The sequence below is a fragment of the Sus scrofa genome, chromosome 8 (genome assembly GCF_054392235.1).
Source record: "Sus scrofa isolate SSC_HxYL_T2T_F1_AM1 chromosome 8, Sscrofa_HxYL_maternal_Yorkshire_Landrace_v2.0, whole genome shotgun sequence".
NCBI lineage: Eukaryota > Metazoa > Chordata > Mammalia > Artiodactyla > Suidae > Sus > Sus scrofa.
In genome coordinates, this window is record NC_139390.1 from 135590286 (window position 1) to 135608351 (window position 18066).

Consider the following 18066-nt stretch of genomic DNA (forward strand, 5'->3'; position numbering starts at 1 on the left):
TTACCTTTTTGAGCCAGATCATAAGAAAAGGAAAAGAGCTGGTGCACTGAAATGCATACCACAACTTGGTAGGCAGAGGGCTTTGTTAGGAAGCAATGCATAATTACGGTAAAAACAAAGACCAGATTGCTTTGCGGCATGCAAACAAGGTTGCTCTTCAAATTTCTTCCTCTATCATTAACTTTTAATACATATTGTTTTGCCTTTTTCTTTCTTTCTTTCTTTCTTTTTTTTTTTTTTTTAACATTTCTTTAGGGAGTTCCCATCCTGGCATAGCAGAAACAAATCCGACTAGGAACCATGAGGTTGCGGGTTTGATTTCTGGCCTCACTCAGTGGATTAAGGATCTGGCATTGCCCTGAGCTGTGGTGTAGGGTGCAGACGAGGCTCAGATCTGGCATTGCTGTGGCTGTGGTGTAGGCTGGCAGCTGTGGCTCCAATTAGACCCCTATCCTGGGAACCTCCATATGCTGCGAGTGCAGCCCTGAAAAAGCAAACCCACAAACAAAAAACATTTCTTTAGAATAGGGGATTTTCATCATGAATAGAAATCAAAAGAACCTGTCAACTTTGAAACACTACGTGTCAGTGGTCTGTTCCTTTCCCCACCTGACAATTATGATTCAGTAGCTCTGTTCTGGGGAATTGAGCGTGTATGGATATAGTTTTTAAACTCTGCAGGTGATTTTGATGTGTGGCTCTGGTTAAGAAGCACTTATTTAGAACAAACTGCCATATTTTCTGATTCCAATAAGTCAATTCAATGTTATAGGGCAGAAAATACCAGATGTTTTACAGTTAAAATTGCCATCCAGAAATAGATCTTCATAGGTTTTTAAACAGCCACACGTGCCTGTTGATAACAAGGGCGCATGTTAAAGACATGATTTATTAAAACTCTAATGAATAAAAACCCTGAGTCTCCTAGCATTTCATAGAGAAGGAGGTCTTTATAAGAAGTACGTGAAGTGGGTTGGGGGTGGAAGAGGGTTTTCACCGTTGCCGGTTTCCTTCCTCTGGATAATATCAATCTCTCCATTGTTAGGACCTAAGATTTCTGAAGAGGGACTCCTGCGCGTGGAAGCATGTGACGTGTTTGAGCCCTTTTCCCTGCAATCGAATCGAGAGCCCACTGACAGTTTTAGAATATCTCAGAAATAAAGAGCCTTTCCACTCGAAGCCTAGGCTATGTGGCTCCTCGTGCCCATTTGGTAACCTTCCACATAGCCCAGCTCCAAGACTGTGTTTAGTGGGTATGTACCAATGTCACCTACCAGTTATTGAAATATTGAAATACAGCAGCACCTATTAGCAAATATATGCAATGATACAGTACGATACTTGATCAAATTAGTTTATAATAGATTATAACATCAACTAATTCCAAGTTAATTGTGGACTCATGATAAAAGAGAAAACTTGTAGGATACATAATAAATGGAATTCCTCGTCTAACCCTATCTGAAAACTGTTTTGCAGAACTAGCAGCTTGTTGGGCTCATTTCATGCATGACCTTGATTTTATGAAACATTCAATGTTTAGTGGAATCATCAGTTTATCATTATTTATGACTTTTGCAGCAGTTAAAATTACCAAATTGGTGCTTACTTTAGTTTACTTGTTAGTACTTACTGATTGTTCTCAATACATAGTTTTTGCTAAATATTATTAAACAATTTATAACAAGTTATTAAAAACACTGGAAAAAAAACAAAAGTTTACATTCTCAAAGCGTTTCTTTTAGATATTATGAGTTTTTAACCTGGGAAAAAATAGAAGTGTTATCAACATTGAAACGAGCCCAGGATTATCAAATGATCCAGTGCAAAAATCAATTAGTTTGAAACATCTTTTGATATATAGAATATCAAAATCAAAAATATCAAATCAATATTAAAATCAATTAAATTTAAAACATAAATAATATTTTTAAAAGAAATATCAACTTAATTTTCAATAAAAGTCAGTGGACTGTTTTTTCTTGATAGGGAGATGTCAGTTTCAAATAGTGATCTAAATTTATGTTCTTTAAAAATAAAATAGCTAGACTTATTTTTCCCCATGACATTCAATTTCTGTCAAAATTCGTTTGTGATCAAGAGAAAAATATTAAAGCACTTTATGAAATTAGTCTCATGAAATGTGTTTGTAATAATAATTTTCAAGTAAAACAAAGCTTTTGAAATGAAAAAAACTTCAGAAATATTTTATCAAATGTTAACAAAAAATCAATAAAATAAAAATATTTAGAAAAAATTAGAATTTTTAACATTACCATATAATTGAAATAGTAGATCATTTCAGAAGAGAAAAATATTATGAAACCACCTGACACAATAATTCTGATACAGGCATAATATTTCAAATCAGTTTTATGTTTAGCATTTGGAAAACAAGGTTTTCTATAAAAAGAAAAAAGATAATTGGTTTTTCAAAAATGGCATCCTAATAGAGATGTCAATCCATTTTTAATTTTGTCAGGAAAAAAATGATCATATTATTAAGCTGGAGATAATTTAAAAACTGATAAAAATGTTTTAGATATGAAAAATATTTATATATATTATTTGACACAAAATTAATAAGGGATAAACATAAGAAAACAGATTTTCTAATAAATTCTATGATGATGAAAATTTTATGACAAAACTCACAAATACAATAAATGTTTATGTTCCTTGATTTAGAATGTCCTAAGTTTGGCCAAGTAAGGTTTGTAAAGTTCAGTGACTTAATTAAGTAGGACATTCTATAAGAATTTTTATGATTTATGTCATAATGAATATACTAAATGTTAAAAAATGCACACAATATTTACAGGCTGAAAAGAGTGGGATGCAATCATTGTTAATTCAATAATATCTAACAAATAATTCAGACATATGGCAATACCACTGATGCTACAAGAAATTAATAACTGATTGATATATCATGTCACCTAATGGCTCTAAATCTGATGGAGACGTCTTTAAAGGAGATTGAGGCAGTTCCCTATATTAAATCATCTCTCTGACAGAGATGTCATTAAGCTGATGTCATCATGTCAGAAGAAAGAGTACACCAATCATTTATAGAAATTAATTATTTAGAAATTATTTGCACGGTAGGAGTGAATTGATTTACATTTCTCTGTAGGTAGTTTTATAAAGATAACATATGCATTAACTTTAGAAAATAAAAGGTAATACATTCTTAATTTTTGATTTTTACATTGATTTATGTATTAACTGATGTTGAGTTAGTTGTCAAATGTTTGAATATGGCCTCTGCCCCTTCCCACGCCATCCTCATAATCAAGAGGCAGACTGTTGGTTGAGGCGCTCATGACCCTAACTACATGCAGTGACCCCAGGAGCAATCACCACGGCATTTTACAAAGGGTTTATTTCCAGTGACTCCAAGTACTTTGCCAAAGCTTTATGATAAATAGTAAGTCATTATTTTATATTGCATTATCATATTCTAATGAAATAGCTATCTTCATCTCACTTATAAAGTATTACAGGTTGTATACTTAACGTGGAGATTATAACATTGCATTTCATTGAATATTCTCTATTTGAAAAGTACTGGTAAAGCAAGGGATCTCACACAGACAGACAGACACACGAAGTGGGGGTATTTTCTGTGTGCTTGAACCATTTGAGGGGGATATATGTGTGCATAAAACTTCCCATTTGCTCTCAGCTACCATTATTTGTCAATGAATTGTTTCACGTGAAAATAGGTTAGGAAATTGTACTCCTAATTGTTTCTAAGTAAACGAAACAACTATTAAGCATCACACAAAGATCTTTGAGATCCAATTGTCATACGAACCTCTTTTCTCTAGAATTCAGTGGATGGAGTCTCTGCCAAGGCTGTTAAAAACCTGAAATGCCTGTTTAACAAATTCAGTAGATTATCTTTGCTCTGTTTGTTGACTGGAGTTCAATACTTGCATTCATTCCAATTTATTTCTCGGGATTTAGCTGGTGGAGCAGCTGTGATAAGATCTCTGAAGTGGAGTCAGTTACTGTCCTGTGATAAAATTCCTGGTTGATCCATGCTCTTCTATTGCTTCATCTAGCAATCTTTCTGTCTTCCCAGTGTATTCTCTACCGCAGGACTGCCATGACTCTAGGTTTTCCAGGCAACCTATCTTGCACTTAAACACAGACCTCTGCTTTGTTCCATAGGGTACAATTTCTAAGTCTCTTTTTCTCTTGCTCCTTTCTAAGAGGTTGATGCTGAGACAGAAGGGCATTTATTTAAGTCAAATAACTTCTAAAGATCTTTGTGTACTTCCAATTTTTAAAAAATTCAATATATTTTAAAAATTGGATTTTTTTCCTCTTCTCCCCATACAATTACTCCTTTTTTATTGCACTAGAAATTCTGATCTTGGTGGATCAAGGACTTAGAGAAGCCAGGTCAGCAAATGTCAAGAGCAACAGTTTCCTTATGAGGTGCTGTCTCTTTCTTTCCTTTTTTTTTTTTTTATTAGACAGGTGTTATTTGTGAGACTTTTCTTTCTCTCTCTCTCTCTCTTTCTTTCTTTTTTTGCCTTCCAGGCCTTCGAGGCACGTGGAGGGAGGAAGTCATTCACGGCAATTCAGTAATGAGGAAGCATGTTCTCTCCTCCTTAGAATGAGAAATCTTCCCATGTGGCTTGACAAGGCCAGTTTCCAGCTGATTCTTTGATACCAAGTGAATGCTTGCATGGTGATGCTCAGTACACATATAAAAAGATTTACTGAGATTTAGCAGTTAAATAGAAGAAGGAAATTTAGTGCAGCAAAGACTGAAAATACACTGTATTGTTTGATAGGTATCATAATTTCATTGAGCAAGAGGCTTATAGGAAGGAAAGTTCTTTTTCAAAGAGGAAAACACTGATTACCACCAGCAGAATTAGGTATGCAAAAGCATAAGAAATATAGAGTTCTTTTCCTGTTTTAAATATTATAACTTTCATTTTATATTATAACAGTAATATTTAAAATAATCTTACTAGAGAAGCCCCATATTTAAAACATTATAATAGCTCTTAACATGATTTATTGAATTAGTGCACAGCATTTGTGAAATGAAATTTTTTTTAGAATCACAACATATGGCAGGGTCAGTTTATTTGAATAGCTGCATGGTTGCATGTTTCAACTTTCATACTAACTGATAGATTTGATAAAACAATTTTATAAAAGACCTTTTTCCTCAATAGATAGAAGATATGATTAAACTTGACTGGATTTTCTAATAACAAATTTGCAAAGAAGTTTTTCTTTCTTCCTCTCTAACCTAACAATATTTGAACTTAAATTTTTGTCCTTTGTGTCATCAGAACAAGCCACAATTTCCTTGTACTACTTTAGAACATTTTAGAGACATCTACTGGAAAAAAAAATTATTGCAATTTTTTTTTTTTTTTCTTTTTAGGGCCGCACCTGCAGCATATGGAGGTTCCCAGGATAGGGGTCTAATCGGAGCTACAGCTGCCAGCCTACACCACAGCCACAGCAACGCCAGATCCCAGCCATGTCTGTGACCTGCGCCACAGCTCACAGCAACACTGCATCCTTAACCCCGTGAGTAAGGCCAGAGATCAAACCCGCAACCTTATGGTTCCTAGTTGGATTAGTTTCCACTGTGCCACAATGGGAACTCCAGCATTATTGCAAATTTATAAAATTGGTTTAAAAAGTATATTGTTACTGACATTTTTTAAAAAAATGCCTTGGAGACCATATCACAAATCTAGGTCCTTTTCTGAAGGCAAACTTGTTGAACCTCAAAAAGGTATAACAAGTGTGAAATATATAAAAACTCTCACTTTGCCATTGGTTTTAATGCTCCTTTTTTTCCGCATCAAAATTCTATTCACTTAGACTTTTAAAAACTTACTTTCCTCTTGATAGTGTGACTGATGGTTTCACAAGCTAATCTATAATTTATAACCAGAAAGAATTTTGACTATCTGAGTTGCAGTAAAAAGAGGAAGCATAGAGGTTTAGTAATATTATTAACTGCATATTGGAGAATAAAACAACAGAACGGCCCTATGGATCCTGAATCACAGCATCCCTTTCTAACAGGTTGGTGACAGGTCTAGAGTGAAAGGGAGATACAGAAAAAGAAAAAGAGAAAGGTAGAAAGTGAACGAGGAGAAATAAACGAGAGTAGGGTTGCCAGCAATTCCATTTTATTCCTGATCTATTGATCTTTTGGTATATTTAAAAAGACCTCCCTACTGCCATTTAAATGGAAATGAAATTGTTACTTTTCTATTATGAAGTTTATATTGTTGGGGGGAGGAAACTTGTTGGGGAAATAAGGATTTGTGAAATTAACATCGTATTTTACAAATTTTCTATGACTAAAATAATGTCCTCTCTTGGAAAGGACCAGCACTGAAGTAATTATCATGGGAGCTGCATAACCAGGTTATTCCAAACCCTTGAGGGCCCTGAAGCGATTGAAAGAATGGATCAGCCACACTGATTATTCTTGCCATGTTTGGAACTGCTTGTTGTAGGAGACGTGGTTGCGGAGAGTGCTGTCAAAGGAAACCTGACAATTTCCTCCCCCACGTGAGGAAGACTGTTGGCACATATATAAAGGGTGATGAAAAGGGGAGGGGGGAGCGTGGCATGTGATTAGGTAGGCATCAGAAGGAAATATGTGCAACCGTCCCCTCCAAGGACAGATGAGACAATGAAGAATGGTTCCAGGGACAAAGGGACACAGTAGTTCTTTGATACGACCAGTGCATCAATTGCACTAATAAAAAATTCAACAGCTTTGATGTGCTGCCGTAAAAGGGAAGACTAGGATGGTCAGAAGATTGTAGGGAGCAGCAACTGTAGGTTCTTTGGGAATCACAGTTGTGATAGAATGGATTTATGTCAACAGGACGCAATGGGCATATCTGCCCTTAGAAAATCATTCCTACCATAGATTTCAGTCGAAAGAAAACCTTCCCACCAGCAGCTTAATCAGCAGATACCTGAATTAGAAGTAATTCTAATTGTAGTATTGTGACAGAAAGCCATTGTCAGGATTATTCTGGGACATGTTTCTTAGCGGGGATTCAAGACGAGGATTCGTAAAGCCAGGATTCTAGATACCCACAGGTTGCTTCCATTAGAACACAAGGTGCCATTAAACAATTAAAGCTAAACTGGGTTCGGTTTAAATGTTTTATATAGTACTTTGAAAAAAAGGGACTAACAGTATGCAGTAGAACTTAAACACTGTCAACTAATCTTGTTTCTTGTGTGTGTTTTTATAAGGATGGACTTCTATTCTTTTTTCCTCCTAGGTGTAAACAGTCCACAATGGTGATTAATAATCTATTAACAGGTAGAAAAGGAAGAATAATGAAGCAACACCATCCTCATCAGCTAGAGCCCATGACCTACTTTGACATCCAGACTCTGCTTGCTGCCATTTGTCTGCATTAAGGCCCCAGTGTACAAAAGGGTGTGTCACAACATTCGAAATTTCTGGAAGGGTATGTTGTGAACAAACACAAACTCTTTCAGAAATGATAATGGAATTAATATTCCTCAAATAGAAGAGGAATATTCAAATTAATCTTAGACTTTTGAAATATAATTCTAAATAATCTCTAGAATGCTTAACCATCTGCCATGTACAGAAATATGTGTTATCACTATTTCTATAAAGAAATGTGTTTTATCACAGTGAGTATATCTGTGCATCTCATGGAAATCAGAAGTCCTTTGAAAGCAGGATCATATTTGGATTTTTTTTTTTAGAATACACTGAAATACCTTGTTTCCAAATATTTTTGATTTATATAACGTTTTGTTTAAAACTTTATTTTACCCGTTTATAAATGAAGTACACGTTCATACTGTACTCTGAAAATCTATTAAATTTTTATAACATCTCTGAAATTCAGGCCAGATGCAGAATAAATAGCATTACAGTGAAATTTGCCTACAGATTCTCATTGAATGGGCTGGAAGAACCATTTATAATCTCCCTAACTAAACTGCAAGCTTCCTAGAGCTTTTGTATTACAACTTTCTTTTTTTTTTTTTAAATGTGAATCATAATGGTTTCTCCACACTTGCATTAATTTTTAATCATAGTCTCTTACACTGCTGATTGAAATCCCCAGTAGTCCTAATGGCCTTTCTTGTAATATTCAATCATTTAAAATATGTATGTTGGTGCCATATCTTATTTTTCAAAGGAAATCTGTTTAAAGCCAAAAGCAAAATAATAGTAACATGGATATTAGGCCACAGCAGGTTACCATGCGTTTGATCAGCCTTGCCACCGAAACATTCTTAAAATCTGTTGAAAAAATGGCTCCATTAGGATATTTTTAAAAAGGCAGAATTATTTATGCCATATTTGTATATTCTTTAAAACTGAATTTCATCCATAGACAAAATGATTTCAAATAATTAAACTGGAACAAAACTAGAGTGTAGTCTTATTTTTACATAGGATCGCTTCTCATGATAGTTTATTTTAAAATATAAAACTAGGATATCTGATATTTTAGTAAAGCATAGGTATACATCATATAGCTAAGGCAAAGTAAGATATTTAGTCAGGGCTCAAATTATGCTCCATGTGAAACCAATATAAAAATGATGAGAGAAGTTCAAGCATAGCTTAAGAGATTTCTGGGCGCTACAATAGTTACCAACTTAGAAGGCTCTAAAGAAATAACACTCTCCATAGTATGGCTATATGTTAATTAACTTTAGTTCAAAAAGCAAATACAACTCTTTTCTTGACTGGAATCAGTTGCTTATTCTTTAGGAGTTGTATGTTTCTAATCATCATTATGAAATAAATATTAGAATATACCTTTTAGCTGACAATTTGGTCCACTGAATCCAGGGCAGCACTTCCATTCCAATGAGGTGACAATTTTATGTTGCATCCTATAGATAGGATTTGATACCTTCTGAGATCTACAGAGGAGATCAGTTAGGAAAAAACAGATTATTTGTCTTCCATTAAATTATCAGTAGTGGAGTTCCCGTCGTGGCGCAGTGGTTAACGAATCCGACTGGGAACCATGAGGTTGCGGGTTCGGTCCCCGCCCTTGCTCAGTGGGTTAACGATCCGGCGTTGCCGTGAGCTGTGGTGTAGGTTGCAGACGCGGCTCGGATCCCGCGTTGCTGTGGCTCTGGCGTAGGCCGGTGGCTACAGCTCCGATTGGACCCCTAGCCTGGGAACCTCCATATGCCGCGGGAGCGGCCCAAGAAATAGCAAAAAGACAAAAAAAAACAAACCAAAAAACCCTAAAAAACGAAAAAAAAAATATCAGTAGTAATTTATGTAAAACTGTTTGGGATGATTCCTGGAATATCATAAGCATTCAGTAAGTATTATCTGTTCTCCTCCTTATTATTATTTAATCTTTATCATCGATATTATTGTCAAACAAATTTCTTGAAACACATTAAAAAAGCATTAAAGATAGTACTTTTGGTACTTTAAATTTATGCCTATCATTACATTTTCTAATGATAATATAACTTTTCCCTTGATAATGCTTTTCATTAAACCAATGTTAAAACTTATTTAAGGGAGTTCCTGTTGTGGCTCAGCAGGTTAAGGACTCAACGTTGTCTCTGGCAGGATGTGGGTTCGATCCCTGGCCTCACTCAGTGGGTTAAGAATCTGGCATTGCCTCAAGCTGCAGGCATAGGTTGCAGATGCAGCTCAGATCCAGTGTTTCTATGGCTGTGGTACAGGCCTCAGTGTACCTCCAATATTACCACGAGCCTGGGAACTTCCATATGCCACAAGGCAGCCATAAAAAAAAAAAAAAAAAAAAGGAGTTCCTGTTGTGGCACAGTGGTTAACGAATCCGACTAGGAACCATGAGGTTGCGGGTTCGGTCCCTGCACTTGCTCAGTGGGTTAACGATCTGGCGTTGCCGTGAGCTGTGGTGTAGGTTGCAGACGCGGCTCGGATCCCGCGTTGCTGTGGCTCTGGCGTAGGCCGGTGGCTACAGCTCCGATTCCACCCCTAGCCTGGGAACCTCCATATGCCGCAGGAGCGGCCCAAGAAATAGCAAAGACAAAAAAAAAAAAAAAACAAAACAAAAAAAAACTAACTTTTTTAATTCTGATTTTTACAGCATTTAGGGGAATATTTTATTTCAGTCCTTATTATTTCTTGTATCATTGTAGTAAAGGGATCTGTTTTCCTCCAAATCAACAGAAAACAAAACAAATTAGATATTAGTGATCTAATTAAAATTATCACCATTATGATTTCATTCACTTTCTTCTCTCAAGTTTTTAAATGCTACAACATATTACTTCTCTCATGTAGTAATTTTCTGAGAGAGAGGTGAGAGAGAGGAGTGGGAGGGAAAGGGGTCTAACATGAGAAAATGTTTCTGAGAAGTAACCATGAAAGGGAAATGAAGAAACTGCAACACTTGAAATTAACAATCAATATAGGTAACGAACGGCACTAAACTGCAGGCTTTATGTATATCAATGTAAGTCATTAACATAATTTGGCCCTATTATTCTTACTCCCATGACTCTAGCTAATATCTGTCATGTGAGATGGGCGTCTATTACCCTGTGTAATCCTCACATTAGTTCTATGAGGAAAGTATTATTCTAATTTGAGATGAGAAACCTAAAGAACAGAGAGATGGAATCACTTGCTCAAAGTCCCATATTTCACACTGACCCAACTGGAGCATTCCTTTGTGGCACAGCAGATTAAGGATCCAGCTTTGTTACTGCAGTGGCTCAAGTCGTTGCTGAGGCGTGAGTTCGAACCCTAGCCCAGGAAATTCCGCATGCCATGGGTGCCGCCAAAGAAAATCTAAAATAAAATTGATCAAATTGGGGTTTTAGTCTATGCTGCCTAGGTCAGCCTTCCCTGTTATCATCTAGAGTTTGTCACATATGACTGTGTGGAGACAACAGTAGTCGCTTTCAGGGATAAATGCTGATTACATGTGGGAAATGCATTATAACAGACTGGATTTTAGTTTCGGCTATAATGTGATGTGCAATTAATTATGTGTGAAATTACACTTCAATTTTAAAATGAGCTATAAGACGCCTTCCATCTCTGAAAGCGGGCTAATGATTTATCTGTGTTTATTTCCTTAACTATATTCAGCAACTAACTGTCCAGTGAAATATCATTTCTAATCCAGTAGCTACAAATAAACAGAAAATCAGTTTGAGAAGGAACTCTAGAGTTTATTAGGATGAGCTCCTGAAGTTAGGTGCATTACTGTTGGACTCAATGGTCCTACTTTGGCAAACTGGATCCCTGGTGTCTGTGGCTCAGACATTTACAAAAAGAAAGAAAAAAAGAAAAAGTGACTTAAAAAGAGAAAGGAAAAGTGCCATGCACTGCATATGTACTGAAACAATGAATAAATGGAAAGAGCCATTAAAAGGTAGAGAAAGGTAAGAAATGAGAATAAAGATGTGTATTTCTAGTTTGTTTAAAGAGAGAAAAAAGCTAACCTTGAACTCAGAAGGGTGGTATGATAGGGGTTATTGCGGTAATATTTTCATTAGTAAGAATTAACAATGCATTCTTTGTGTCTCACGTTGACAAGGAAATTGTCACAAAGGGAGCAAATGCCAGAAGCAGAACTGGAGCTCAGCTCTCCCGAATCCCTAAGATGTGCTTAGCTCTCCGGACCATGAACCTTAGCTATTCCTTGAGAGACTAAGAAACACCTTGGATTTTATGTATCCTTACTGCACACAGTTCCAGATTGCTGATGTGTCAGACTCATTGCCTGAGTTATTTGTATAACAATTTGCATAACATTAGCCATCATGGCCTGAATGACAATTTTAGCTTTTATCACAGGCTTTCCTGAAACACCCCCAGCTGAGCTACTGTGACTGTATAAATTCAGAGAACTTAACATTTACTCAGCCCCATATTTTAGGACAATTACATAATTGAAAAAAAAAAAAAAACACTTTAGAGTAGGACCTCACTGCTTATCAATTCCAAAGTAATAGTTTGCATCTAATAACCCCAAACTCCCAGTTTATCCCACTCTCTCCTCTTCACCCTTGGGTATCCAATCACATGTGATAGAACATGATGGAAGATAATATGAGAAAGAGAATGCATTTATATGTATGGCTGGGTCACTTTGCTGTACAGTGGAATCAACAGAATATTGTAAATCAACTATACTTGAAAAATCTGTTTTAAATTAATTAAATAAAATACTGCATCTAAAAACACCCCCAAAACCCTAAATATGAATCACTAAAATAGACGCAAGAAGAGAAGTGCCACCTAGCTGCTTTACCATGCATAATTGCAGCTTGTGGCTTGCCCAGTTATGGTCTTCTCTCTGGCCAAGTATGAAAGGGAAATCATCAATAAATCTTTAAAACTGTGTATGAGTTTCATAAGTAATTAAAGGACAGGATTGTTGGGCAAGTCATAGAATAAGTTATAGTAAAAATAAAAAGAGAAACAAACATAATAATTAACATTCATTGAATACTCACAAAGTACCTGGCGCTAGGCTAAGCATATTCATTTACCTCGCATAATCTATACAAAACACCCATAGGAGGAAAGGGTTATTAGTTTCTTCTTTTTTTTTTAATTTATTTTATTTTTTTGTCTTTTGGTCTTTTTGAGTGCTGAATCTGCAGCATATGGAGGTTCCTGGACTAGGGGTCTAACTTGAGCTACAGCTGCCCGCCTCCGCCGCAGACACAGCAACGCCAGACCTGAGCTGAGTCTGTGACCTACACCACAGCTCAGGGCAACACCGGATCCTTAACCTATTGAGTGAGGCCGAGGATTGAACCCGCAACCTCCTGGTTCCTAGTTGGATTTGTTTCTACTGTGCCATGACCGGAACTCCCATTTTAACTTATATATGATCATACATGCAGTTTAATGTAATGACCCTGCCCTGACCCTAATACACATATGTGCACCCGGGATGAGGAACTTTCTGTATAATTCCAGGTCACACACAATTATGATACAAGCAGTGGCTATTTTTAAGAAACATTACATACCTCTGAGGACAAGATCCACTGGTCCAGCCACAGGGCCCTCTGCCACTTGGGACATAAGTGACTTGGTTGTCCAGTACCACTGTGGGAGATAATCTAGTGTGTACATAAGCACACCAGTTCCTAAGGAAGAGATTATTTTTGTTAGAAAAAAATATCATTGTCAAAAAGGAATTCTTTTTATCAAAATTATATTCATAAACCTACATCTATTGCCAGTACTACGTGTCAGATACCTTGAAAAATTGACATCTAGCTTTAAAATATATAGAAATGAGAGAAAATACTATATTACTGTACTTGTGGACAGTAAAGAGACAGTGTAAGATTAAAGTAAATTAAGAATAAATCAGAGTTAAAAACCAGAATATGTAACTGTTTAGCTGTGAGCTAAGTTGAAATGAAAGATTTTCCTTAGACATATATCAATATTAGACTGAGATAGTGACTCAGACCCAGATCCATTACTTTTTTTTTTTTTTTTTTTTTTTTTGTCTTTTTGCTATTTCTTGGGCCGCTCCCGCGGCATATGGAGGAGGTTCCCAGGCTAGGGGTCAAATTGGAGCTGTAGTCTCCGGCCTATGCCAGAGCCACAGCAACGCAGGATCCGAGCCACGTCTGCAACCTACACCACAGCTCACGGCAACACCGGATCGTTAACCCACTGAGCAAGTGCAGGGACACGAACCCGCAACCTCATGGTTCCTAGTCGGATTCGTTAACCACTGCGCCACAACAGGAACTCCCCAGATCCATTACTTCTATTGAAGAATGTGCAGTAAAATGAAAAAAGATAATGTAAGGATCACATAAGAGGAAAAAAAATAATTGTTATTAGCAGCAAGTGATATGATTATAATAAAAACATCAAATAGGTATAAATGATTATAAGCAATTTAGTGATGATCAATACAAAATTTTTCACAGTTAATAAAAAGTTTAGCCACGTGGTTAAGATCACTTAGAGTTTTTATTATGCTTTTGTTTTTTAGGGCCGCAACTGAAGCATATGGAAGTTCCCAGGCTAGGAGTTGAATCAGAGCTGCAGCTGCCGGCCTGCACCACAGCCACAGCAATGCAAGATCCGAGCCACATCTGCGACCTACACCACAGCTCACAGCAATGCCAGATCCCCAATCCACTGAGCACGGCCAAGGATGGAACCCAAATTCTCATGGATACTAGCTGCATTCGTTCCCACTGTGCCACAATGGGAACTCCCAAGCTCAATTACAGTTTGATGTGCTGACAACAAATTCTGAAGGGATACTGTTTACAATAGCAAAAATAACATCATTCTTATTAAGTCTGAAAGAGCAGTAAAACACTGACAAATTTAAACTGGCTTTGCCTCCTTAAATAGGTGGTTGATTGATCAGAATGAAACAGGACCAGCCTTCTGTTTTGCTTCCTTGAATAAGTTGTTGATGAATCAAACCTGGAGTTATTTTTCAGAGACAGTACTGGGCATGTGCAAGACATAAACCCATGTCTTTAAGAAAACCCCAGAACCAGGAATCTTCAGTCTATGGAACTCAAAGAATAGAAATGCTGCCGCGGGAGCTCCTTATGAAATGGTCAAGTTCCTCAACAAGAAAACTCTGGCTTCTGGCACCAGGGGGAGCTTATATTGACTAATTCAAAACTAGCCAATCAGCTTCCAAGTGTGAAATTTCCCTAATCCCCTAAATTTCACCCGTGGCCCTGGGTGGAGGAGGTTGAGAGATTGCTGTCTCTTATTTCCTTGCCAGTAGACTTCACAATAAAAGCCCTTAATTTTCTCAAAAGCTGCTGCCTTGGTATTGGCTTTTGTGCCCACTGGGGAGAGAGTCCTTGCTTTGGTAACAACCTTGGCAAACATGAAGGGACACAGGTCTTGTGTGCACTGTGGTCCCCGAGCAGGGTGAGGGCCCTTGCCCCCAGACTTGTCTAGAGGGTCCGCTGTCTGGTTCCTGCTTCCCTGCTGCTGCTCTCCAGGCTCCTTGATGCTACTTTACTTTTAAGAGAAGAAACAGCTCCTGGATCAGATATCTCTTGGGTGAGTAACCTTTTTAAAAGAAGTTTCTTAGCCTGTGCTTATATTGTCTAATAACCATCTCAGGATTGTGGGTTAGAATCACACCCGAAGGGAGACAATATAAAAAGCTACGGTGGCTGAGGTATTTAAAGACTGAGTTAGAGTCCCAGGCCTTTGGATTTCTTTGTCCATGTTTGTCTATATCTGTCTTGTTAGAATGGGATAATAGGGGTTGGCTTTTGGATGATTGTAGTAAAATATTAAACCCCATATTAATGAGAGTCCTTTGACTCAGGAGATAAAAGACATTGCTCCCTAACTAGAAACCTTGCCTTATGCAGGGGTCTTTTTTTTTTTTTTTTTTTTTTTCCCCACTTGAATAGGATTGCCTAGAGATCTTGATACAGTTGTGAATTCTCAATGGAGCCAGCCCGGATTACCATCGGGAGAGTAAAGGGAAAAAGAGGGAATTTAAATCAGAAAAACTCCCCACTCCAAAAAAACATGCTCTGTGCCTGGGTTAGAGGAATTTCCACCCAGAAAACCTCCTTGGTGTCATTTTGCTCTGGTTATGCTGAGGGGAAAAAAAAAAAAAACAAAAAAAAACCCCACGGAGTTCCCGTTGTGGCACGGTGGTTGGCGAATCCGATTAGGAACTGTGAGGTTACGGGTTCGATCCCTGGCCTTGCTCAGTGGGTTGGGGATCTGGTGGTGTGTGAGCTGTGATGTGGGTCGCAGACGTGGCTCAGATCCCACGTTGATGTGTCTGTGGGATAGGCTGGTGGCTACGGCTCCGATTGGACCCCTGGCCTGGGAACCTCCAAATGACAAAAAAGACAAAAAAAAAAAAAAAAAAAAGGCTTCCCAATTGGAAAATGTCAACAGTATACCTGTTAATTAAACAGGAAGAGGGGAAAAAGAAAAATGTGATGATAATCTAAGGAGTAGAGTAAGCACAGAAAAAAAAAGGGGGCAGCATAAAGGGTTAAATGAGTACAATGGGAGCTAGAAGAAAATTCATCTATTTCCAGGAGTTCCCATCGTGGTTCAGTGGTTAACGAATCTGACTAGGAACCATGAGGTTGCAGGTTTGATCCCTGGCCTCGCTCAGTGGGTTAAGGATCCGGCGTTGCCGTGAGCTGTGGTGTAGGTTGCAGACACGGCTCGGATCCCTAGTTGCTGTGGCTCCGGTGTAGGCTGGTGACTACAGCTCTGATTCAACCCCTAGCCTGGGAACCTCCATATGCCGCAGGAGCGGCCCTAGAAAAGGCAAAAAGACAAAAAAAAAAAAAAAAAAAAAAAAAAAAATCATCTATTTCCAAATGGGTGGTCAGGATGGAATAAAAAGCACACCTGTGTCTTTAGAGTGAGTTAATAAGAGGCAGAGATTAAAGAAGCAGGTGAGACAATGTCACTAGACACATAGGAATCTAAGGATGACTGCTTGATACGGCAGTACCAGGACAAAGAGGAATTTTAGGTAACTGTAGTTTAAATAAGAACTATGGTCGTCAAACTCCACCTCATTTAGCCAACAGTAAAACAAAGCAAAAAAGTCTTCCAAAACACAAGCAAAACTTCATAAGAGAATTTTTAGTGAGACTGTTGAAAAGAGCTCTTAAAAGCACATCTAAAGAGTGGCTGGAGAAGGTTGAAGTATTTTGAAAATGAGATATTTCTAAAGAAGGTAATATCGAAGAATCGTCTGGGTATAGAACTCCATCAGTAAGTTTGTACCTGTCCTTTCTGATAAGAAGGCTCTTTAGCTACGTGCTTTTATTCTATAAACGATATGTTCTTGGCATGCTGTATGTCTTCCTACTTTATATGGTGTACTGGAATTACAAAAAAGATAAAAATGACTTTCTTTTAGAACACTGTCTGGCCCCAATATCGGCTTGAGGAGTCAGGGGAGAAATGGCCTGAGAATGGGTCTTTGACTTAGAATACGCTTTTACAATTAGTTTTTGTTTGCAAAAGAAAGGCGAAAGGGGAGGAAAACAGCTTTATCCACGTTTCTTGCAAAGGACGAGGCCTTTAACCAATTGGACACACGTCAGTTTTTCTCAGTGAGAATTTTAAGTCTCTTTCCTCCGAGCCAGCTAGCAGGGTATTAGCATTGCACTGCTCTTAGTTGTCTATGCAGGTATGTAAAACAAAACAAAAAGAAGCTCTGCCAGGAGAAACAAACATTGGCAGTGGCGCTAAATACCCCGGGCTGTATGGAAGCCTGGGGCTGAAGGGCTTCTACCGGGAGGTTGCCCAGATGTCTAGATTGCCTTGTCTGGGATCTGTGCTGAGAGGGAAAATGTTTCCTACCAGGAAGATGAAACCCCAGCATGCTCAGAAGGGAGGGCTTGGGTGTTTCAAGCTCTGTCCTCTCTCAGATGCAGCTCTGAGTCCCAGCCGGCCTCCTCACTTCACTTTTTCAAGGTGATATGCTCACCTCTCCCACCCTCCTCCTCGTGGAGTAAGGTTTTCAAGGTGGAAAGTGAGACAGAGTCTGGGCTTTCCTGGCTCCTCTGCAGGAGGTAGGCCCACCTTCATGTGGGTGGGAGGAAACGAGGAGGCTCCTTTGACCAAATTGGCTTCAGTCTTGGAACTGTTTGGACAAAGTCCCTGGCAGTCCCCGCATGTGTGTGGAGGCTACTTTTCCGACCATCATCTCTGATGGAAAGCTTTTCAGTGGTCCCCAAACGAATCCTCAGATCCGAGGTGGTCATCTTTGAGACTGTTCATGCTACTCCGTGGCTTCTCCAGGGATTTCTAATAGCCAAGGTGTAGAGAGTCACGACTGCATTTGCTTGCTTCTTTTCAGAAACCAAACTAGGAGAAGGAATGGGTTCCTCCATCCTAAAGTTCTTGCTTTCTCTCTCCAGCCTCTCGAGTCCGTGAGAGTCCCCTCTACGTTTTGAGGGCAGTGGGGGGAAGTCCTTTTCTAGCGTTTAGCCATCTATGGACTGTTTGCAGCTCTAGGGTTTAAAACCTGGGGTACTGACCAAGCTTTGACTTTAGTGGTTGCTTGT

General features: G+C 38.1%; 1 protein-coding gene and 1 long non-coding RNA gene across 2 annotated transcripts in view; one reads left to right on the top strand and one right to left on the bottom strand.

Moving 5' to 3' along the window:
- The window catches only part of LOC106504767 (uncharacterized), a 120609-nt gene that overhangs the window by 66562 nt on the left and 35981 nt on the right, over positions 1–18066 (top strand). The gene's annotated exons all lie outside the window — the stretch shown is intronic.
- Positions 1–18066, bottom strand: part of MMRN1 (multimerin 1) — a 59469-nt gene that overhangs the window by 24127 nt on the left and 17276 nt on the right. Inside the window, exons 2-3 of the mRNA XM_005666992.4 lie at positions 13027–13146; positions 8834–8940 (exon numbers count right to left, since the gene is read on the bottom strand). Coding sequence (XP_005667049.3) covers positions 8834–8940; positions 13027–13146 — 227 coding nt within the window. The remainder of the gene's footprint in view (positions 1–8833; positions 8941–13026; positions 13147–18066) is intronic.